This window comes from Colias philodice, chromosome 7 (genome assembly GCF_061535455.1).
Source record: "Colias philodice isolate Cphi_HAF_F1 chromosome 7, ilColPhil1 Martin Lab GWU primary, whole genome shotgun sequence".
Lineage (NCBI taxonomy): Eukaryota > Metazoa > Arthropoda > Insecta > Lepidoptera > Pieridae > Colias > Colias philodice.
The window spans coordinates 4,382,934-4,409,173 of NC_143092.1; the positions used below are offsets into that span (position 1 = coordinate 4,382,934).

General features: G+C 33.4%; 2 protein-coding genes and 1 long non-coding RNA gene across 5 annotated transcripts in view; all 3 read left to right on the forward strand.

Annotated features, from left to right (window-relative positions):
• LOC149487002 (fasciclin-2-like) overlaps nt 1-11,279 on the forward strand; it is a 125,915-nt gene extending 114,636 nt beyond the window's left edge. Inside the window, exons 9-16 of one of the 3 annotated variants that reach the window (XM_089696985.1) lie at nt 124-274; nt 593-785; nt 1,140-1,414; nt 3,265-3,412; nt 4,176-4,368; nt 7,194-7,389; nt 8,699-8,800; nt 10,413-11,279. In XM_089696985.1, the coding sequence (XP_089553111.1) occupies nt 124-274; nt 593-785; nt 1,140-1,414; nt 3,265-3,412; nt 4,176-4,368; nt 7,194-7,389; nt 8,699-8,800; nt 10,413-10,539 (1,385 nt within the window). In that variant the 3' untranslated portion in view covers nt 10,540-11,279. The remainder of the gene's footprint in view (nt 1-123; nt 275-592; nt 786-1,139; nt 1,415-3,264; nt 3,413-4,175; nt 4,369-7,193; nt 7,390-8,698; nt 8,801-10,412) is intronic. The other 2 variants (XM_089696986.1, XM_089696987.1) reach the window with 2 other exon arrangements.
• LOC149487000 (uncharacterized) overlaps nt 1-26,240 on the forward strand; it is a 412,994-nt gene that overhangs the window by 166,384 nt on the left and 220,370 nt on the right. The gene's annotated exons all lie outside the window — the stretch shown is intronic.
• LOC149487004 (uncharacterized) overlaps nt 1-26,240 on the forward strand; it is a 160,952-nt gene that overhangs the window by 63,954 nt on the left and 70,758 nt on the right. The window lies entirely within an intron of this gene.

A 26,240-nucleotide genomic window follows, 5' to 3' on the forward strand; every position in this document is an offset into this window, starting at 1 on the left:
CATTATTACCACTTTTATAGATACCAAAAAAAATATCGAAATATATTTATATTATTTTTTTAATAAACCTGTATGACATTACTGCAAACCTATATCGTCTTAAAAATCTGTTAATTCCTAAAGGTGGAGAAGCAAGAAAGAATGGTCATTTAACAGTACAATTCAAGCCAACTTTTGCGCACATGACGAACGTGCCTATTTGGAGCTGGAACTCGCAACCTGTCAATATCAGTTGTATTGCTGAGAGTATTCCTAATGCAACCATTAAATGGAGGTAAGTTTCTGAGGTTTATTTTGTGGTTTCCTGGTATGTATGTAGTGTAGGTGAAGAAGTCTGTAATTTCTTTGAGTATAAGTAGGTGACGTGAATTTTATTACTTTCTTTATTAGAGTTTACAACTAGAATAACATTTAATTTTATAAACAATTTAGTGAAACATGGATCATCATGTTTATCACATGATATTTAATGTTGAAAGACGATTGATTTTCAAAACGAATCGAAATTACCATAATTTGTCATAAATCAGATCATTTTATTTTTCAGACCGTTAAGTCTGTTCTCTCATATAATAATATAAATTACTTCTAGATTCCACGACATTGACTTAGTCGAGTCCCCACAAGTCAGGATCTACGGTTCAGGACCCATCAGTTATGTCACAGTGACGCCAACAGACAGGTCCCTGTACGGGGTCTACAAATGTATTGCCACTAACTCTATGGGCGAAGCGGAACATATCATTCAGTTGCGAGAGGCTTTCCCGCCTGGACCTGTTGTACAGGTATGTTTTGAATAGTAATTAGCTTATTGAAGTGAAAACTTCTTTAGCGGCGTTGAGCACTTTTTCTGTAATGGGTATAAAATCTTAAACTCGCGTCAGGACACGTGACCTGATCGAAAAAGCGTAAGACGGATGGATATCAAACATGCTCAACGTTAATAATCAAGTTTTCACTTCTGCCGGCACTCCCGGAGTGCAACCCGTCTTTTTTTTGAAGTTAATGTGTCAAGTGATCCTGGAAAAAGAGTAGCGTAGGACCGTGATAATTGTCCTTCCAGCGATAGTTCAAAAGCTATTTATAGGATAACATGACCAAAATATATTTCATACTTCTAATTATCACATAAATTTTAGGCCAAACAAGAAACAATAACAGCCACATCAGTATCATTCAGCATAGTTGGTCCCGCTGAAGACATGGGCCCACCAATCCTGGCCTACACCACTCAATACAAGGAAAACGGCAACTTCGACTGGAATCTCGCTATGAACAGAACTTGGTCCGTCAACTCTCCGTATATTATTGAGAATTTAAGGCCAATGTTCACGTACGACTTTAGATTCGCAGCCGTCAACCAAGTCGGTGTGGGTAGCTGGGGTTCTCCTATCACCGTTATTATGCCTCGTCGGTAAGTCTGATTAGATTAAATTTCTTGAATACAGGGAATCGTTATTCGTATTAAAATTATTGAGTCGAAATCTTAGTATTCTTGGCAACTTTTTCTGTAACATTTCCTACAAAAGTATTGTGGGAGGAAGTTTATTTAGAAACTGAAATAATAATGTAGGTAGTATTAGTTTTTTTCTCCTACTGACATTAAGGAAAAAGAAGAATAAAAATATTTTCTCGAAACTAAATGATAACATTGTTTATAAGTTGGATATTTATTGTTAAATCTTGCTTTTTCTCTCGAGACCGTTGTGGGAGGAAGATTATTTCAAAGATTAATCAATATAAGATACTTTCCGTTTCCACAACGTCAAAATATTAAGTCAATAATATATTATAACTGTATACAGTAGAATATATTAATTGGCTGGCTTATTCAGTAAATCACATCCTAACTATATTTGTGTATCTTTCAGTAATATTTCCTTTGATAACTTAACGCCTCATTACCTATCATTACAGTATCTGAAAAGCTTAATCATGTGTTGGTACGGGAGCCAGGACCAAATTTGGTTCATTATTTCCTCTCAAGAGATAATTCGTCAGACGCATCAGAGTATAGTATTATAAAGCCTCGTGAACGTCAGCTGGCGCTCGGTTGGGGGGGTGAGCGGTTGTAGCCTCTCACGCACGTAGGAAAAAAAATACATTCATTCATTTCCTCTCAGCTAAAAATTTGTCAAATTGTAGCTAACCCAAAATCTCAACGAAAAAAAATAATCAGCTGGTGTATTATACGTCAGCTGGTGTCTCGAACATGAAAAAAAAAAAAATATTTTCCGTGATTTCCTCTCATACAAAAATTTACCTGATGATAGCTTATATGTAAGTGTGGTTAAATATATAAGTCAGCTGGCTGTATCTTGGTGGAAAAACCGTCAGCTGATACTTTGAAACTTATTACATAGGAGTTAGACAGAAGCATCTATTGCCAATTTATATGCATCAGCGGACTAGATTTTCCTCAACTTATTGCTAGCTGATTTTTTTATTTATCGCATCAATATATTAACAATCAGCTCACAAATTTTCATCTGGGAGGAAACGACGTATCTTTAATTATTATCGTTATTTTTAAAAATTCAAGCAACACACGCTAGCATAATGTAGACAGTAATAAGGTACGCTTGGAGGTGGTTAGTTGTGCGCATGATCGGGGTACTGCGTACATTCAGCCACTTCGGTAAACATGTTTTTACAAATATTATAAACTGCATTTAAAAATAACTATCATATCATCAAATTCACATAACTACCTAAAAGTGTAACAAATATGAAATAACCCACTAAAAACATTAGTTAACTATAATTATTAAAAAAATAATAGTATAATATATAATTAATAAAGTTATTACTTATCTTTTACGGGGACTTATGTTGATGGAATTCCACGTATCTCGTATATAATATATATATTATATCTATGATTTTGTTAATGTGTCATTCTATTCGAGACACCAGCTGACGTATAATACACCATGTTGTAACCAGCTGATTATTTTTTTTCGTTGAGATATTGGGTTAGCTACAATTAGACAAATTTTTAGCTGAGAGGAAATGAATGAATGTATTTTTTTTTCCTACGTGCGTGGGAGGCTACAACCGCTCTTCCCCCCAACCGAGCTCCAGCTGACGTTCACGAGGCTTCATAATACTATACTTTGATGCATTTTACTAATTACCGCTTGAGAGGAACTTGGTCATAAAATCTGTTCCTGGCTCCCGTACCATGTGATTTCTATCGAAATATGCCGAATAGATAATAAGTATTTGCTGAAATTTTTGTACAAACAGTATTTTTTGTCTTAGGTCACCACCAGAACAGCCTAAATGGAGGGAATCGATTAGTTCTGAGTCACTTATTCACGGAAAATATGCAGATAAATACGAATTGCAATGGAAAGTTCCTGCCCATAATGGTGAACCAATCGATATGTATGAGATTAGCTATTGCCCAGTAAGTTGATAGTTTAATTTTTTTTTAAGTGTTTATTTTACAGTTTTATTGTTATGTACATTCATGATATGCATACGTATGAGATGTATTAATTAATAGGAATCTATTAATATATCAATTCAGAATTTATATATAATACTAGCAAACCGGGCGAACTCCGTTTCGCCACCAGAGACACCTTTTCTTTGCTATAAACCTCACGGAGCCCGAGACCTTTCCAACGAATGTAAAACCGTGGAAATCGGTTCATGCATTCTGGAGTTATAGCGTCAGGAAGGAAAACCCGACTTATTTTTATATAATAGATAACACAAACATAATTTGAATTTCATTTCCTATTAAAATACTACCATCGTTTCTAATGGATGTCCATTAAAATCTTCGCAAAGCAAATAGTTTTGAAGTTTTTATACTTCGAACATAGTTTTGATATCTTTTGTCCAGCTTTCTCTCTGAAGTTGGTTTCAGACTGATGATGAAGATTATTTTTGACAAGCTTATTTCCTTAAATTAGTTTACAAATACTTTATCATAAAAAATACTTGAGAGTGCGGTTTTGCATTAAAATATGCTTATGGTATTTCAAGGTATAGATTATAGATCTATAATCAAAGTTCTACATAGATTTCGTCAAACCGGCAACATACAGACAGACACATGTTTACCGGTCTCTTGACTGATGCGCCCAAGTTAACCGTGAGGACACTACAAAAAGTACATACCGATTTATCTACGTTTTGGTAAACTAACATAACACTTTCAGGTGCTAAAAGTGAGCGGAGAATGGCGGGTATCAGGCGAATCTGACTGTCTCACTGAAGAGCTAAAATCTTACGAAGCGATAAACTATGAAGTGCGTGGTCTACACCCGGACACACGATACCGCATGCACGTGCGCGCGCACAATATCCTCGGCTATTCCCTCCCAGCACAGCTCTACGTGCAAACCGCCCTCGGTGAGTACCAAAACGAAATACCGCATCGAGCCGGGTTCTACGATGTCTATACCGCACCCGAACCGAACTCCACTCCAACTTCAACGACGACCATCGCGTGCCCTGTTCTAGCCCTATTACTCACCTTTGTTATCATTTTGTGATCATTCTCGCTTGCATCTGTAGATAGACAACACTGGCTATGTTTCTTTATGAGTACAATGTTGTATTAAGTTCTTTTTGTTTTCGACTTGTGTTTTGTTTTTACCTCCGATTCTTTTATGTTATGTAATATGTACTATATTTTAACTGACAGATTCTTGCCGTAGATTAACGACTGGAAATTGTAATCACATTGTATCGGTAGAATTGTGACGTGAAAACTGTTGTTTTTTTTTGTAAGTTAAAACGATTTCTGTTATTGTTTTCGCTATCCAGAAACGCTTAAGTTGATTTAAAATGTATGTTATTTTGTGCATGGGTTTTATCTAACGCGTTTCATTTCAACATTGTCATCTCATCGGCGTCAGATTTACTTTCAATGAAGCGATTATTTTATTTTCGTGTAGTTTTTGTAATGGTAAGTTTCATTTATATATTTTACGGTTAATAATTATTTTCATTTTCTATGTAGATATTCTATGAATCATTAGCTTCGCGCTGTGCTAAATGTATTTATAATAATTAATATTTTTTAGGTAACCCCAATGGAAGTCCAGGCAATTTCCAAGGGGCTCACAAAGTAATGGACACTCTTTTTGCAATATTAGTACTAAATCTCAATTTCGGGATTTAAAAAAATAGATAAAAATATAAAATTTGATTAAGTCCAAAGACGACTGTTGTTTAGATTATTGTGATAAATCAATTTACTAACTGTATAATAGCTATAGATATCATTAAATGTTTTGAACGAAATGTCATTGAAAATGATACGTTATTATATGTTTTATTAAAAATGTATGCTGTAAATTTCTACTTTGAAAATGTAATTTTTTTGGTAACACATCTATTAAATATTCATGATGAATTCTAAATTTGGGTAGGACGTAAGTAGTTAGTTAATTAGGGAATAAAATATGAGAAACACTGCCGAAACTTATCAGTATTTTCGTTTGATAAAAAACCTACTTAGAACATAACAGTAGGCTAAGTCGTTGTGTACGAATTTTTGATGACTATTGTATTCCTTTTAATAAGACTAAGATAAATAATATAGACATAAAATACAAAATCGTCCATCTGAAATTATTGTATGTGGAAACAATGATGTTACGGTGTAATCTATCGACGTATAGATAAGTTATTAGATAGGTTGGAATGCTTTGCAGAACTCGATGAATTATGACACAATAAAGACAGGAAATGACCAATGTGAAGAGAATAAATGTTTCGAAAATCAACAAATATTATTACTAATTTCATTTAAATGAAAAATAATGAAGCTGTGATTTTTCAAACACATTGATTAATCTTCAAACAGTATCGCACTGCTTCATTATTTTTTATTTCTATATCCCCTTTTTGATACAAATGTTAAAACTAAAAATGCTATTGAACATATAAAATAACAGCAAAAAGCTGTCAAGATGCTCCAGATAAAAATAACCCCTTTGAATGTTGACCGTTTGAAAAGAGTGTTTGTGGCCCTGACTGATATATGGGTAAATATAATATTTTATATCCTTATGTAATAGTTAATATCTGCTATCAAATTTCTTTTGGAATGTACTAATTACATACATATTATATATTGCATGACCCTCTACATGCTAATTCACTTTCCTAAGTCTATGAGTACAACCGTCACCAGCATGGTTTGAATAAGTACCTTCCTAATCAGCATTTAAGGTATATTTTACATCTTCAACATCTTTTCAATTATAGTCATAGTTTACTTATTTGGTTAGATTCTAATGTTTAGATATTAGTCGACTAGAGTCGTTTATTTAGAATTTATTTTAGTAGGTATATCTTGTTAGTACTGACCATTATTTATTTATGTCGTTTTAGCATGAGTGGTGTCAGGATTTCAGTAAAATAGATTCAGGTGTCAAAATTTCAACCTTTTAGGTACTTTCGGCCCTTAGAAATTATTGTTTAACCTCGTTTATTTAAAACATTTGTTGTTTGATTTGTATCAAATTTAAAGATTTATTCAAACAACGAATGTTACCCTTAGTACCTTTAAGTATTTATGTAGAATTATTTCAGAAACGTATGTTAAATGTGGTGATGGTAATACATATTATTGAAACAATATTTATGTTTATTTTATTCGAATAGTTGACTATCCGCTTATTTATAGTATCGACAAACTTTGTCATGGGGTTTGAACATTTATTTTGCGTTAATTCAATTTTGGAATGTTTGCATCTTGACAACTTTTCTTTTCAATGTTTTTAGGACTATTTTATGCATCATAATCTTCCGCTGTTATCATGTGCCATTTCATGTTTATTCAAACCCCATTTCATTCTAACGGAGAGCTTTCTCTATCAAAATTTGTTATTCTCGAAGTATTTGTCTGATCTCTTAAAAATAATTCGGTGATTGGGTGCACGTTGTCTTTCTGAAAGCACTCTCTGTTCAATTTGCTGGATTGTAATAAATGTTTTCGTATTTTATTATTAATTCTTCTAATGCATTTGTTACAATCATTTTCATATCACTTAACATTGTCAGCCGCTTTGATGTGATGCATAAAACTAACCATCCGAAGAGCAGTAAAGTCTCAGTGATTAAACATATTTATTTGTTTTGAATCGTAATCGATTGATGTAGACTTTACTGTCTCTGTAATTTTATTCTTGCTGTATTGAATCTAATGGTTTTTATTTTCTTAGGTGTGGAAAGGTCTGGATTTGCTCCACCTCAACTGCTGTCCAGTGGATCAATTATAGGAATTGCGTTGGCCGGCGTTCTTCTGTGCTTGCTCATTGTGGACCTCCTTCTATTCTGCTTTAGACGTCAAGGTGTCATTGCTACCATTTGTGGCAAGCGAGTTAAGACTCATAAGGATGACGAGGCCAAATTGGGAAGGTAATTTCTTTCATATTTTCTTTAAACCATAATTGAAATTGCGATTCCTTTTAAGTTTATTTTCTTTTGTTCCCTACGCATATGTTTTTGAACCCAATATATGGCAATTTTTATTTACCCGCGATTTGCATAAGAAGCGCTATCAAAGAGACACCTATTTATTTATTTACCACATTGGAAACGTTACTTAACGTTAAGTGCATTGACATATCATGCTGTCTCAACCACTTTGGATAACATAGAAGCTCAATTATGCTATTTTAAAATAAATATATATTTTCTTATTTGGATAATAATAAATGTTCATCGTCATAATTCGTATATTATTATTTATTATCATTCACACTTTTTCTTCTGTGTTTTTACCGCATTTGATAAAAGTATTAACTACTTAATCATGATTGTCAACTATATATATATTATGTATAACCTTTAACGAAAATGTTGTGACTAAAATTTTGTTCCTTTAGTTTCTAGTTATTATGCATTATCTGTTCCTTTCTTCTTTTGTTTTCGTGTTCACTTCATTAACGTAATATTAATAAAAGAAATTCAAAATTATGTTTTGAACCTTGAATTAAGTTTGTCACATTTTCCTTCCTTTTATCGTATATTCCAATAATAAGCGATACACACAATTCAATTGATAAAACATTTTTACATTCCATGTGACCAAACCTTCTACTTCTAGCACCTGTTCCCTTCTTTTATCGTCCTTACCATTCCATAAATATTCCAATAACACGAGTTCAACAAAATCGATTCACAGATTTTTACGTAATACCATGTGACCAAACCCTCGTACTAAAACCTGTGACCAAACCGTGCTTTACATAATTCCATGTGACCAAACTGTCAAGCTGTAACCTTTGACCAATTCCTATCTGTTCCTAATACCCCACAAAACTATGACCAATTCCTGTCTATTCCCCATCACCCACAAACGTTAGTCGATGAGAGATGTTTCTAACCGTGCTTTAAATAATTCCATGTGACCAAACCGTCAAGTTGTAACCTTTGACCAATTCCTATCTCTTCCTAATCAGCCACAAAACTATGACCAATTCCTGTCTATTCCCCATCACCCACAAACGTTAGTCGATGAGAGATGTTTCTAACTGTGCTTTACATAATTCCATGTGACCAAACCGTCAAGCTGTTTCCTTTGACCAATTCCTATCTCTTCCTAATCAGCCACAAAACTATGACCAATTCCTATCTCTTCCTAATCAGCCACAAAACTATGACCAATTCCTGTCTATTCATGACCCACAAGCGTTAGTCGATGAGAGATGTTTCTGCCCGCTAGTCTGTACGGTTGGCGCTTCCCGCTCCCTTATTGCAGCACGAAGCCGCGCGCGCCGTCCCCCGCGCCGCTGCCGCCGCCCGTCAAGCTCGTGCCGACGCCGACGTAAGAACGCATGCTTGTGTGCGATGCTAGACCTTTTGGCGGTGATTCTGGGCGTTTTTACCGTTTTAAGCTGTTATTGATTGAATACATACAAAGAAACAACATTCTGGGCGATTGGGGTGTTTAAGCTGATATTGAATGCTCTTTATCTATAGGTACTAATATTATAAAGAGGAAAGGTTTGTAATTATGTATGTATGGTTTTCACGCATAAACTACTGGACCGATTTTGATGAAATTTGGCACAGACAATCTTTAGACCCTGAGAAAGAACATAGGCTACTTTTTATTGCGAAATATGTACCACGGGCGAAGCCGGGGCGGACCGCTAGTTGTACATAAATAGGAAGAAAGTTTGTTACATGGTTGAGATCTAAAGCTACAAAGGGTGGCTTTATATCTTCTGTTAATCTAGTTTGGTTGGTGCTTATGGTGATAGTGTGTAGTGTAATATAATGTCTTATAATACTTATTGTGCAAAGTAATGTAATCTTTAGTTATTAAAACCGATAGGTACTGCAACAGATGACTTTGGAAATTATTTTTGAATGAAAGAAAAATACTATAATATTGAAACAACTGGATTGTGTTACAGGATATAATTTGAATACCAACTTTTTTTTGGTATTAGGTGCTACAATTTATACTTTATCTTCTTTTCATGTGAATAAAAAAGAAAATGTTATTGCCCTAGAATCACCGCCTGTAATTTTGAGGGTCTGTCACTTTGTATATAGACAACGCGTTCGCTTAGCATTTGCCTTACCGAGTAGTAATTACTAGTAATTAGTCGTGGAAAGCTATAATTGGATTAATGAGTTCGTTTGATGATTATTAATTAATTAGTGTATATATGTATTTGAAGAAGGTTGTTCGGGTCGATATTTCGATTCTATCATGCACAAAAAGCAAAAATGCTTGGAACATCTCTTACGACAGTATTTTTTATTTATTCCACTGTTCAACCCGATTTCATTCATATTTTTCCTTTTGTTCATTCATTTAACATCTAACGATTTTTTGTTTGTGTACATTATTTAAGTATTAAGATTCCCAGTTAATTTTACATGAAATGTATTGAATAATAAGTCTAAATTTGTATTTTCCACGCTGCTATATTCGGGTCACTTGTAGCTATATCCCGACAACGCCAGTGTAAGATATCAGCCAATATGTATATAACTTGCACTGCCATTTTTATTTTATTTAGCCATAGTTCATAGTTGTGCATAATTTAGTTAAGCTTCGTTCTGTGTAAATTTTTATTTTCAGCTAATGTATCTGTAACGAGTTTGGTATTTAATATTTGAATAGACTCACTTGGAGTTTAAATATTGATGTTTTTAACAGATTATTTTTATGCATTTGTTTTTGAATTACAAATACCTTTTGAATATTACTTTACAATTAATTTACCTATGCTTTCAAATAAATCCGTTAAAAGCATTTTATATAAAACGATGATAATTTTGTTTCCTTTCGTAGATATTAGTGTAAATATGTGCTTATAACTAGTTTAGAAGTTATTTAGAAGATGGTGAATGAGCTACGCAATTTGTAAATAGGCTTTTTTATTTGGGAAATAAATGAATAGTAAACTTGTTTTTCTCAGGGATGAAAAGGAACCATTGAAGGACGTGGATGATGCTATCAAGAGGAATTCATCAGTTGAATTTGACGGTCGTCGGGTTTACGCTACCAGCGGCGGGCCCATTATAGGAAAGAATTCCGCCGTATAAGAGAAATGTATCGAATGAAATGGTTTGAATTCGTCAATATTGGTTTGGATGTGGATTTCGATGTATAGGCCGCCCTACATTCCACAAGAATGTTATTGCTCGAACCCAAATTTCGCGCGCTTTTCGACTAATTTCCCGCCTTTTTTCACGACTGATGTGAATTAACTTAAAAGTAATGTTACAGTAAAATTAACTATTTGCGAATGTAGTGTGGCCAAGAATAATATTTGTTAATGGATGCTTGTGTATTTGTGAGCGCGACCAGTATTTTAAACTGCCAAAAGACGAATTATAATTATTGTAAGTGCGTAATTATTGATAGGTGTTGTACGTTTTTTAATATTAAAGAGAACATTTTGTTTACAACTCTTGCACATTTTTAAAATCAATAAATGTTTTATTGCGTGAATTTATCCATATTTAAATCCGTTTTAAAGTAATAGTAATACGATTTTGAAGCAACAGCTGCTTTCTGAGGTACAAATGTGCCTTTTAGGTTACATACTCGTCTAGTGAGGGTAACTGCTGCATAAGATTTATATGTAAATAATATAACATAAGTTTAGGTTAGACTAGGTATTAGAAATAACTGAAATTTAAACCTTTTTCTCATTTTTTATATTTAAACACATTTTTATTCCGTTGATTTTTGTATTTCGTTTATTATTATATTAATTTTATCGAATCACAACGTATTTTACAATTTTAACTACAGTCGTCATTTTATTACCTATAGCTATGCTTTTGCACGCCTCATAAGCGAAGCGTTGAGGTGGGTACTACAGCTGTCACTTCGCGCAAAACATCTGATTTTTCAAACTTAAAATGTCTTTATGTATCATACATTGCACTTGTAAGATAATACATACACACACATATTAAGAAAAAACACTATTTTTAACGTTCATGATATTTTTGATGTCATTTTTGTTATTTAAACTAGTTAAAAAACAGTTTTAAAAAGTTCTGTCTTGGACGTCCGTGTGTCTGTATGTGCGGATCCTTTTTCTTGTTAACACGATAGCGACCGAAATACTTTACTAATCGAGTCTTTTTTTTTCTCTTACGCTTGAGTATGCTCAGGAATAGAACCCTTTCATTTTTCAGGGTCTGATTCGATGTGGTTTAATTGTTATTAAATAAACAAAAATAATAATTAATAAATATTTATTAAAAAAAAATTATGAGGCGTGCACTTTTGGATTTTCCAAATTTTTAGTTTTTACTCTTTACGTAGGTAAGTTAAAATTAAACATCATGTAGGATAGAACCCGCATTTAATGTTATCATAAGATGTAAATAATATAGTTAATAAATCGACGATGAAGTGTCAATATATGCTAACTACAAAAACTACATTTTTCAGTAGATAAAAAAAACGTTTTATTTCTTTTTCGTTACCGTTTTTAATTATTATTTTAGCTTACGTTCATTATCAAAGGATATTAGATATCATGGAATCATTTATGAAATGTAACTTCACAGCTTTTTAAAAAAAACATGCAGATATTAGATATTGCTTGTAATTGTATTTAAACAGGAAGCCGTATTTTTTAGATACAATTTATTGCCAATATACTTAGAAGAAATTGTTCTAAAGATTACAACATTTTTTTATTTTAATATTAGGTTTTTGTATCAATAATAGTAAAATGTTGATTTAAAATCCTGTCACTACACGTGATTATGCTCGAAGATAGTGGTTTTAATATAAAACATTATTTCAATTTGTTCTACTTCATATGGACGAGATTTTCTTGCTGCTTTGGTTATAGTGGCATAAACACTTGGAATGTAAATTTCTTTGTTCTTAAGTTGGCGTTCAAGTCAAGAAATATAAGATACTACGTGAACACACGTCAGAGCACAACAGCGTCGAAGATTTACTCATCTTCACGGACGGGTCCAAGACTGAAAATGGCACGGGTGCTGGGGTCCTCTCTGAGGACCTAAACATTAACATCTCGCACCCCTTGGGACCCCGTAATACAGTATTTCAGGCTGAATGCCTAGGACTTCTACTTGCAGCTTTAGCCATAATCAAAAGGAATGTAAAAACTTTTCGATTCGGATCCTATCATATGCAAAGTATAGGATAGCAAAGCAGCACTCATGGCAATCAAAAGCCATGAAATCACTTCAGGGTTAATTCTAGTGTCACCTAGCCCTAACTAGGGTATGTGATCTGGGAAAGTCCCTAGTACTACAATAAATAAAAGGACACAGTAACTCATGAGGAAACGATGCTGCTGACATATTAGCCAGAAGGGCATCTGAAACACCGGTCATGGGACCTTTTCCAATTATACCGCTACCTGCAAGCTGGATCCGGCTGATGATTACCCAGCTCACTAGCACTGCACAAAAAGCAGAATGTTCAAGCAGATCTGACTGCAAGCATGCCAGAGAAGCCCTACCAAACATTGACTCTAGACTTGCACGTCCGATTCTCAACCTACGCAGAGTGCAACTACGTGTAATAACAGGGACCCACACAGGGTACGGCCCCTTCAACAAACATCTCTTTAATTTAGGGATCACAGACAGCCCGCTATGCAGAGCATGCATGGCGACCGAGGAAACGGCAGCCCACGTCATCATGGAATGTACGGGGGTTGCGGAGTACAGGGCAAGATACCTGGGGTCTCCCGGGTCCCTCCCTGAAGCCTTCGGCAGCCCTCACAAGCTGCTTGGCTTCATGTGCTCGGGTGGTTTCAGTTTTAGATGGTTTTCCCCACCTCCCTCTCTCACGCAAAATAGGCGCTTGACCTCGAGTTGCGGAGAAATGCCCGTATATTATTATAAGTTGGCGTTCAATGGTGCTATGAACTGAATCGCATTCCATTTGCGTGTGACTGGGTTCTAAAAACTTTTGAGTTATAGTAATATTATACTTTTTACTAAAATATAATAGTGCGATCGACATAACTGCGTTGCGATTTTGGTAAGTGCATCCGTCAGAAAATATAATAATAGGCATCTGTTGGCTAACACAATGCTTTTCCAGGTAATTAATTACAAACGAAACAAAAGTGCTAGACGTCAGGTCAGCAGCTGTTTCGTCAAACCAGTAACATGTACAATGCTTAGTAATTTAATTGACTCTACGAACAATTTGTTGGTATCTTTACGTGCATAATGCGATGGTAGTTTTGTAAAAGCATCAAGAAACTCATCAAGAATGGCAATTTTTCGATGGTTTGTTGAGTTTGATGGAGAAGCACGTGTTGGAATACTTTCTTCTTGGTTTGAAAGCATGCCAAACTCTTAACCCAGGAATAAACTGTAAATGAGCCCAAGGAAAGCGTGCTTAAAAACATAGAGCGGACGCTTCAGGGTGTAGTTAGAATATATTGCCAGCAAAAATGACGCAACTTTTGTTATAAGGTATTGCTACACTTTAATATTTGCTCAAATTGACTATTTACAGAGAAATGACCTTTATGGGCCTATGTATTACTCTATTTTAAGTACGAAAATGCTATAAAACGAAAATCGCTAAAATGTTAGTTAGGAGGTATTGATACTTCATCGTCGAAATTATGTAAATACCTCTGTACGATGTTTCTTATAATTTTGTTACAATTTTAAGTTTATCGAAACCTCGATTCTCTTTAGACTTAAGTATTTAGGAGGCTCGTTCATTCTCATTAGATTTAAAATCTACTTACAAATATACTTAATTTATGTTTCTAGATTTGTGGATTAATTAGTATTGTTAATAAACAAGACCTTTTATATTAGAGTAATTCTTTATCTCTTATATTTACTGAGCACCTGTACTGTGAGCACATTAAGACTTATTTAGACAGGCTCTCTAAAATCAGATAACTACAAGATTTAGTAATAAGAATGAAAAAATCACATAGCATTTTCTATAACTAAATATACCGTAGTCATAACACATCGTTTTTGTACTACACAGAACTTTTTAAACATACACATTATAATATTATTCCTACCTATATGTACCTACGTATTGATAGTTCTTTAAAATATGATTTATAAAGCAGGCGCAGTTGCAATGTATTCTTATTTATCGTAAAATTAGATATAAAAATGGAAGCTTATATATATTTATATTTCAATGTCATTGCTTCAAATGTAACTCGCATGAGTCTCGTGGATGCAAGCTGAGACGTTATAAGTGAACAACTACGCATTTTTATAAAATAAATGTATTAAAAATACTTTTTGTTTTATTTCTATCCTGGTTTACTAAGTATTTTACTAGTTTGATCATAGACAATATTTTATTCCATTATTTTCATTTTTGAAAACATCAAATTCCTGATTAAAAATAAACAAAGGTGGCTACGCCTTTGTGTCGATAAAAGTACAACATTGTTTTTTTTTTCGTTTTTAAATGTAGGGGTGTAGCAAGACTTAATGTATCCTCGTTAGTGGGACAAAGAGGAAGTTTAATAGGCACGCTTTTTAATCGCAGCTCATATTACATTGTAATCTTTACCAAGGGTTGCGCGTGAGCAGACGGGACCCGTATTTGTAACAATATCGATGTTGGCCAACAACACTTACCGACTTATTATAAATAGGGATGTGAATATAGAATGTCGATGAAAAAATTCTTGTGATTTAACTTGTGTCGAGTTTCTCTTAAATAAAAAGTCTATCAACAACGAAAATAGCTGTCTGCATATATTATAATACATTAAATGAAAGTCACTGAAAGTAAATTAGAACTAATTGATTATATAAATAGATTTAGATGAAGTGAATTGATATTTTAAACGAATTTTATAGGTAAGTATTAGGTGTACCTACCAAGAGGCAAGAGCAATTTCCAATTGAAGTACTCATTCAATTTAATTCATTTTTTTAAATATTTGAATGTAAACAAACGTGATGACGTCATAAATGTAGTTTATCGAAACGTCGATAAATACAGCACAACACTGCATGCGTCACGCTTCACACTGGGTACAGTCAATCGCCGTGGTTTAATACATTTTGAGGTATGGACACAATGACACACCCCGCTGAAGATAATTTATGTATTGTGCTTAACTATGGGGGAACTATGGGCCCGTCTACCTAGTAAGATAAATGGATGCACTTTTATAAATGCAATAAAGTTAAAACGCAATCTTGATGTTCGGATCTGTGTGATTTGTTGATTGGTTTTGAATGGGTTATAGTGGAACGATTTTTTACACTTATGTAGTTTCATAGAAGATTATCGATAACAAATTACAACATAATCTTGATAACAACACTACTTATAAGTTAATTCAAAGGTTTTGGCAGTAATTTAGCACACATTTTACAGCTTACAAATAGAATAATTATAACATGGAAAATAATCATAATTCTATTGGAAATACATCAATATTTCGCATTACTGACTAGTTTTGAGGTAAACAACTCAAACTATAAATAGCAACCCCGTTGCAAATACATAGTCTATGACAACGAATATAACTTCATGGTAACCCCGCATTAAGCTGTTATTGGTTATCGAACGTAACAATTAGGGTCCGACACGCGCAGGAGCTTACTATCTCCCTTTAAATAATTACCCAGTAGCAGATGATACGGATTACTGTTCCTTTATGAAAGCGAACTGCTCTTATTAAAGAAGAGACCGTTAAGCCGTTATTAGATACAAATTTTGTATCAAATGTTTTTGAGCCGTATCTGGAACATATTTAATCTATGGTCACACACGTCTTTTAAATGTATAATTAGGTATACTATATCATTATTTTTTCCCTATTAAGGTGTGTAATTTATTGATGTTCTCTATTGTTAAATGTCATGGCATCAGCTATTAAGGATCGAATTGAGTTCATAAGTTCGTATTAAATAGGACATGAATATTTAAGTGTTTCATATATATCATTATCAGTTAAAGAAAATGTAAAAAGTCAAAGGTAGAGTCTACTTGCAAAACTAAACATTTATTTTAATCATAAGTTTATTCGAAAATTAGGATCAAAATTGCGTAGGCAATAGTTATGTTTATACAACATTATCTCATCAGAAAGTCGGCCTTTGGCTAACCTTTTGGCTTCACTTGGGATCTATTCAGAATCCTTCTAATTGTTACGTTAACGAGATCGGTCTTATTACTTTTGATCAAGAAATTCATAACTTCGCTTTCCTTATATTAGAGTAGTCTCTCGAGGTTTGTGTATAAAAATAGGACAATTCAGATACGTAGATACTTCAATTTTATAGGGCAGTATAAACTTTGAATTTTAGGTAATATTATGTAGTATTATTGTTATAAAAACTGGTTAATATGTTGGAATACCTTGTTACATGGGAGCTACTATTCTAGCAGCAAAGACGCATCAATGCCTAAGCTATACGAAGTGTCAATTCTAGCATCAAGATTCAAAACCATTTAACAAGGCAAACATGTTCCCATCATTTACATGCAAATTGATTGAAATTAATTCGGCAGCGACAATCCGACGCCTAGTCGACTCAGGCACAATTACTTGCTGTTGCTACTAAGCTTCGTGTACAGTTAAGGAACGCTCACATATAATATAAAATGTAATAAATACTGGATTCTCATTTAGGAATATTTATATTTCTTGTTTGGTCCATTCCTATATTTTATGTACTGCCTCGAGCAATGGTTAAACATTATTTCAAAATTGTAAAACTGAAATTGAACTACAACAACTAACATTCAATTTAAGGCTTAAGTTATTTCTTGAAAGTCCGTTGGCAAAAAAATTCAGCTTAACACCTAAAAATATGCCCACTTTTAGTCAATATGTACATACTCAGTCAATATGTAATTAATAAACGCACTTAGTTTCTAAATATTGACTTTAATAATGCATTTATACACACACTAAGTTTGAATTTAATTGAAATACTATGTTTTATGGTTTATCTATAAGATATTTTTAAAAACTTATCCCTTATCTATCAGCTGCACAAAATCGTAACCCAATCTTTGAACCTAACCCAACTCCGGTGTGAACGCACCGCTACGTGATCTATCAACTCACTAGTTATTGACTAAAAGCCAAGTGTTATCCATCAAAGTGTCAAGCGCCCTATCTGAGGGTGCTACAATAGCTTTAGATGCAAAATATAATAAATATTGTGTCCGAGTTATCTGAATGAAAAATTGTTGAGAATATCGTAATTTCATACTATTTCCCTAACTTCCGTGTTACGCACAAAGTTTGTAACCGCATAACAATGATATCTGTAATAATACATTGCTGATATTTACCTATTGTATACAAATCAGTAGTGTTAGGACTAAATTGAAAGACTAGGACTAAATCGTAACAGAACTTTTATATACTATTACAAGTAGGTACGTGTTCACAATATTATAAAATGAGCTTTTCTATGAAAAATGTCACAATGCTCTAATTCTGTTTGTGTTTACCTACAGCAGCATTTTAGTAATTAAGTTTTTAAAATCAAGTTCTACATTATATAATATCGTTGATTCTACATAAAGGTCGATTCTACTAATCAAGAATATAATAAACTCATCCTTCAAAGTAATACAAGAGAATAAATCATTAATAGAAAACAATCGATAAAAGCTTTACGCGTTACTTACATTCCACTCATGTGATAAGACCTCAGAAAGGAATTTCGCTTATCAATAATTCATTGCGAATGACGAATCGATGGTCGGTAATAAAACGCAGGTTCCCGAGGGAAATCTTAGCGGTGTAATGAAGCCAATGAATTTAATATTGACGAAAAGGAATTCTGTATGAAATTGTTTATTCACGAACCGATAATGACAAAGGTTACAAATGATATATAGACGAAAACGTATCAATTAGTTTGTTTAGTTTAAATAAGTAGGTAACTAAAATGTACCACAGTTAATTTGTTTAGAAAGTATTATAATTATACAAAAAGTAGCCGTACGTCGTACACCTTCCCTAAACTTGGCTAATAACTATATTAAACAACCCCTGCGTCCCATTAAACGACCCATATAGCATTGTCTTCATAACTCCTTTACAAACAAAGCAATGATGAATGCATTAGTGTGGCCACCGTTGTATTTACTTAGCTCTACGTATACAGGGTTCAGGATTATGCCGTTATACTAATTGACATAGGTATTTAGCAAAAACTGTCCCCTTGTTTCGTGTTGATGCATTTTGATTGAGGGTTTTGCTAATCCGCCTTAAGCTGGGTGGAATTAAAATTAAGCTCGTACAAATCTTAATTTAAGACAATTTTGGTCGAATTCTGCAGAGCTTGATTTGTAATTTAATTTTGACTGAAATCTTGTAATCTCTTAAATTTCTGTTTCCTTCATAAATGCAAAATTCGAGATATTTTTAGTACAAAATATGATTTCCAGAAAAATAAAACAAAATTAGGTTATCATATGTTTTATTACATTTTCTCTTCATTTGTACAATGTTAATAGGTATTTTTATTCCACATAATAGGTAGATAATGAAATATATGACATGGTAAGTTGAACTATAATAATTACATATAATATATGTTTTAATAAAATGTATGGCTTATCTGAATTTCAAAATATTAATTAATAAATCATTATTCTATACTCTTGCGTAAAATATATTTGTATCTAAACAAGACCACAATTGTTTGATTTTACAACTAAAGGTATTCGATATTTAGGACAGAACGTAGGCTTTGAATATCGTATTTACCGCAAAGGTCAAGTCAGGAACAATGGATAGAAAACGTTAAGGTTGCTAACCTTTTAGCTAATACCATTAGTAAGGATCTTCTTTGTACTGAATAAGTAAAGTAATGGGATTGTACAGTTCGTATGCTAAAGTCTTAGATACGTGTCTTTGCGATACAAATCTATACTAGTATTATAAAGCTGAAGAGTTTTTTTTTTGTTTGTTTGAACGCGCTAATCTCAGGAACTACTGGTCCGATTTGAAAAATTCTTTCGGGGTTAGATAGCCCGTTTGTCGAGGAAAGTGGAAGGAAGGCTATATATCATCACGCTACGGCCAACAGGAGTGGAGCCACGGGGGTGAAACCGCGCGGAGCAGCTAGTAAGTAATAGAATTTATTGCGATATAGCAAACCTACTGATAGTCTATGATAGAAGATATTCCTATGATAGTAATGATATGAGATTCCAAGAAAACGAAGCTGGTATGACATAAAGACCTCTTTGACGTGTCACTATGTAGGTAAGGAAATCGTTATAACATCGTAGAGCTCATTTTATTTACAGGTAAAGTCACATTCAGAGTCCTTTCTCTACTTTTATTATTTAATACAAACTGTTTCTTTTTACATTTCATGTATAGTTACAACATTCAAATTTAATGTGTGTTACTGTTAGGTATAAAACATTGTATAGGCTCACAAAGGAGAGGTTAGGAAAGGTTAGTACTTATAATATTTCAAAATTTGTGTCGCAGTGATACATTTTCAATTATCCACGCAATTCAAATAACCTAATCCGTTACCCTACAACAATTCATTTTCTGTAACAATGAATAATTCCAAACTTTACAGTAGTTTTGACAATTTATCGTGTTGTACTAAAACCGTGCCCAAACGATTACCCTCCTGTTATAGAGCAGATGGTCAAGCAACAAATGTTATTGATACTTTCCGACAATCCTCGCTAATACTCGAAAATTGCCCGTAACAGATGTTATGTGGCGTTCGCTGGATTTGTCACAATATTAATTAAAATTTACCTTTATGAGCACTAACAACGGGAAACAATGTATTGTTGTTTTAATGGGTAATATTATGGTAATTAAACTACAACTGTTTTATTGATTTGGTAATTTTTCATTCTTTCGGAATATAGGAATATTGGCTTAGAAATTAGGTAGAAATTTATGTAGGTAAATAAATGTTGTGAGTTGAACATGCTTCTGCAGGAATTGAGCGCGGAGCGAGGAAGGTCCACAACCCCATAGAAGATCGGTGTTAAATAGTATCATTGACATGCTACTCATCTTTCGCACAATGAGTACCAATGTCCAGGAGATCCACCTGCACCTTTGCCAACGCGGAAATAATAAAAAATGTGTATTAGTTATTATTAAATACCTATTATTTTAAATAATATAACATAAGCTATTTAAAAGTTCTTAAATAAGACTAGCTTCATCGGTATAATATCGGTAAGTACTTAAGTATGTATTTTAGGATTAGAAATGTATCAAATACTATTTTACATCTACAAACAGTTACTGTCCACAAAACCACGAATAAAATGCTTTTCACAGTAAACTTAAAAATCTTATTCTCTATTGTAAGAACTCGTAAACAGGTCATCCTAACGAGGCTCTGTCGGGAGCCGTTGGGACACTGATGACGTCACGTACATACGTCACTATTTAGCTAAAGAGCTTTGTACTGAAATTGAATTGCATTTGGCGGCGCGTGATCGCTGACTGACGTTGACGAGGGAAAATATATCTGCACGGCTCTACATATGTCTGTCAGTGCTGAATGTATTGTGTTTTTTAGACAGTTTTATACGAGTAATAAAGGTTTTGTTAACGTCTTGTAGGTTACAAATGTATTAGATTCGATATGGGCTTTTTTTCTATGATAATTATCAGAATGGCTATCATCAAACTAGTTGCATATTTCATTTAGCTGCGTCATTAGACTACATGCTCAGTACCTACATATTTGCTTCTTTAGATTATGTCATAGATTAATAGATAATATTACACAGGTACATATTCATCGTCATACATGTCCGCTTTAGACGACCACAATTCTATTTTCTGCTGACTTGGCATCGTGCTATATTATTGTCTATAATCGCAGAGGTCAATTTAATTGAATAATGCTGTAGCAAGATAAACCATGCTACGTACCTAATATTGCTTGCATGGCGGAATACAGAGGAGGCTTTTTGCCCCGTCTAGCGTCCGGATATAATTTATTAAAATCATTGTCACACGTCGTCAATTTATTTGAGAATTCAGCTTTCGAATGTTTCTGTTACTTATGTTAACAAGTGCTGTTTATTTCCATATTTTGTAATGCAAACAAACAAAAATTAGCATGACAAAATTACAAGCAATTAATTCAACTCCTTCCTTTAACAACTTCACCGAAACGAGTGTAAAAGTTTATCACCCCTTTATTTGGCACGCTGTAAACTTTTACGATATAGCATTTACTTACTTACGCAAGTTGACCCCTTGCTACCCGCGTACCGTGTACTAAAGTTATAATTTAATTATAACACCCTCAGGAGTCGTTTTCACGTCCACGGAATACCAGGCTTTATATAATAATATGGTTATGTATCATTAGATTTTACCATTATCATTTCATTAGTACTACCATGGTACTACAAACGTAAGTACAAGTTCGGTTGAGTTTAGCCTTTAGGTAAGTTTGTACGGAGGTGCAGATTGAGCTAAAGTTAAGAGAAGTTACCTGCTTCTGTTGGACGTGTGTCTTGTTTCGTATGTCTAGACATCGCCTATTTAGATAATATAAATAAAATAAACCAACCTAGGTTAATAAAACGAAATATAGTGAAACTGAGATAAATAATCGCTTTCTCTCCTTTACACGTACGATATTCATTATTATTTTTCCAATGACATTACAAATATAAGGAAATGGGCAAGTAATAAGCGTATAAGTTGGCGTAGATGGTTGACTTTTTATTTCTCGAACGGTTCATCAAATCTTCGGCCTCGTTTCAAAAATTAATGAAAAAGTAAGCGAAGTCCTACCAAGGTAAAGCTTTTATATTAATTTTCTTTTAGTAGGTACCGCATAAAGAGCTAAAACTAAGGAAATGAAAAAAATAATAACGACATTGTATATTTGCTTGTTTCATGGTGATTCAGGGGGCGATTAGTGGGATAGGTGATTTTTATTTATTTTTTATCATTATCGCAGATCAAGGTAATGTTCAGTTATTAAGTACAAAAAATTAATTCTAAATACCCTACTAATATTACAGGTATTATCTTATAAAACTAGCATTATCTAGCATTATATTTTAGAATTTACGTCTGTCTCCAACACATTTCAAGCAGATAAAACCGTGTATAGCATGAGCTACTAATTCCGTTAAATTTGAAACTGTAATTGAATTGAATTCGAATTGAATAGAATCTTTAGAACGTTAAAGGAATTCTCTAATTCTAAGTAAACTAGTTAGCGCTGTTCGCGGTCCGTTTGTTTGCGAGCGCTCACCGCTTTAAGCGCTTTTTCAAATTTAATTTTGTCGCAGGCGAGATTTAAAAGGACAATTTGCAGAAGACAATTTTCTTTGTAAACTTCCGAAGAATTTTTTACTTTGGACAACTTTTAATCTATCGTTAATAGTTCATTAAAGTTTCTGCATAGTTCTACTTTAGAAAATTTCTCATCGAAATACCAACTTCAAAATCTCTTTCTACACAACTAGGTAAATAATTTAAAACTAAGTAAGTGCGTAGTAAACCGTAATTTTATATTATATATAGTTGTCAACACGTTCTTAATTAACTCTACTAACTTCTATTCGTATACATTTAGAATTGTTATTAAACTTATTTGAATACATTAAGAATTATAGAATATAATTAATTTCATTGATCAATTATGATAATTGGTAACAAATGTATCCTTCATTAATACCCACTACTAACTACAGCCCAAAGGTTCTAATTATTATTTTGTTTCAGCATAACGATAATGATGTGTATGTTGAATACTAACACTAATGCTAACAAACTTGTATGGAAACTATGGCTATTGTTTCGCAAAGTTTTCTGCCTCTGATGAGACGACATATAAAGATAACAACATATGGAGGGGACACCGTAACAGCCTCCCCTAATCACTGAAGTTGGCCGACAAACGTCGCATAGAACTATTAGATAAAAACAGATCCTCGACGTCTCCATAAATTTTAGCTTCAAAGTTATGGTGTAATTTTCTGTTTACGTTCACAGTGAAACTTTCCTTTTCAATGAAAATTGTACCGTCCTTGAAAATAGAGGATCATTCTACCAGCCTTTTTATAGGTATCCTTCATGGATCGAACTCTTGAAACTATTGCCGGGAGCCACTTGAACGCAGTCACATCGAAAGCTTTATCATTGAAGAAAAAATCATTAGCGAATATTCGCACTAATGTGATTAAGAATTACCTAGTTTCATTAAAGGGTAAATATATTTAAATTTAGATCCAAATCGGTAGCAAAATGTTTCACACAAATTTTATCTACAAAGTCGTGTACGAGGAACTTTAATGTATCTAAATTCTAAATGCAATAATTACAGCAGTTAGTTGCAACGCTTGCAAATGGGATTGGAATTTTGTACTATTTCTACATAAATTAAGTTATCTAGAGAAAGTTATCGCCTTATCACAGCAAATTCATTACAACGGTTTCAGAGGAAATGTGGATTGTTTAAATGTCAGTTTAAATTTTAATCTTAAGATTAGTATTCACATGGATGATGATGATGATTTTTACGAATAAGTAGAAGCAATATAATTCCAGTAAAAATAATAGGAGCAAATTGGCATCGAATGTAAATAACAGGACCAGAATGTTCCTCGTCATTTAATATAGTAAAAACACACAATACATCAAAACGAGGCAATAATGAAGCAAACAAATTCGCAGCGTCTGTACCTATTAAGAAAGTCGACATTGCTCTTATATTAACTGTAATAATAGCAACATTAGGCTGGTTGTATGAGGACCTCGCTAATGGTGGGATGCACTCTCTCGTCGGCTAGGCAGCTGCGTCTCCGTTCAGGTACTTATGGTGTAAATATACCTAAATAAAACCCCTCAGTTGGGGATATTAATTCTGGTGATAAAGTACCTTTTAAGGTTATTGAAAATTTATAATAATAAGCGGGAATTACTTGAACGCAGATTTTTCTTTTTTACTGATATTAATTTATTGAAGGTTTGGGCAAGTCTGTAAATAAATGTGTATCTACTGTAAATTTACCAAGAAACGATTCTTAATTTACCGTAATACTTAATTTATTTATTTAATGTTTTTCAAATTGTTTTAATTTTGTACTGAACGTTGCCAACGAATGAAATTAAGAAGATAAGTATATTAACAACATTAACAAATAAGTATGAAATTGCAAGTATGAATAGCATGAAATTGTGGGAAAGCAAATCAATTTTGTCTTGGCTAATATCATTTAAACTTCAAAGCGTTATTATACAGTATCCACATCCAATCAAACCTACAAGCTAAACCACATTTACTCCATCAATTTCATGCGCAGCTCAACTATCCCAAACTATCAATTGACTTGAACCAATAATTACAAGTAATTCAATAGCAATATTGCCTGAATTGTAGTAAAGTTTAACGAATAACTCAATTACCTTGCGGTGTTCTTCCCTCACTCTATTACTTGACCGGATCTCGAACTGTTTCACGGAAATTGGTTCTATGGAAGCAGAGTTATCATATAACTTCGTCACGCATGTAAAGTGCAGCCGAAAGCCACGCTGAAACTAAATTTAGCAAGTAACGTCCCTTGTTTGCTGGAAGTTAGGGAAGTTGGGAACACTTAATATGCATTAAAAGATGATATGATTAGAACAGTGGAATAGACTTACGCCTTGCTGAAAGTGAAGGCAATGTTCTGTGAATTTTGCTATTTCAATACTGTTAGGATATATGTTTTTTCTATCGTTACAGTTCAGGTTCATGAGCTATTTATAATGTTATTGTGATTATTGTGTATTACTTTTGTTTTTCTTTAAAACATATATCAGCATAATCTCTAAAGAAAAATCACGTTAAAATGTTTTTTTGGTTCTACAGAAATCGTAATCCTTATAAGGTAAGCTGTGTAAGATAAATCAAATAAATAATGTTTGTATGAAAAACATCTTACCATTAAGAACATTCGTGTATCTAATTCGCAAATGAAATGGTTATAACAAAATTATATTTCGAGAAGCAATATTTAATTTTATGGAGTGGAAAAAGGAGGGTTGGGATAGGACAATGGCATGATTTGTTACGGAGACAGATATCATCTAACGAGAAAATTTCCCATCTATGAAAATTGCTAAGAATATAACAATTTTTTTCCGAGGGCACCTTCGTTTCATTCTTTGTAAGAGTTTTTATTAACCTTATTTATGGCTTTCTTTCTTGAAAAGATTATCAGATTTGAATAAGGTTTTTTATTTGTTAGTCTGCATTTGTGTATTTGTGTTGAACGAGTGTTTTTTTGTGGATTTAAAACGATATGAATTGTGTGAAATAATTGAGAACGGTATTTGTCGGCCTTTCATAACTGCACTAAATTAAGTCTACTAGTCTTATTGATATTAAAAATAGAAGATTAGTGGACAGATCGATATTTGTCACCTTGTTGTTGTAACTCATTCTCGTAAGAACGAAAACCAGACGATGTTTCACATTTTGACGGGCAAATTAAGGGTGCACTCACACACATCAGTCACCGTCACGGCACGTCACCGGACAGGATTAAAAAAAAATATGTATCAATAGTTCTAGTATGACTCTGTTCCCACACGACAGTCGCCGGCACGAAATCTATCAGTGACGTCCCCGGTCAGGCACGTTAAATAATCTTTCCATACATGTACCATACTTTTATCCCCACTCACCCGGTGCCGTCACGTCTCAGTTCAGTCAGCGTCGTGCTACCGTCAATTGCTACATGTTCTCTAGCGTGACACACGTCTAATCACTGACTAACCTGATGTATGTGTTCAATGATTCAGTCAAAC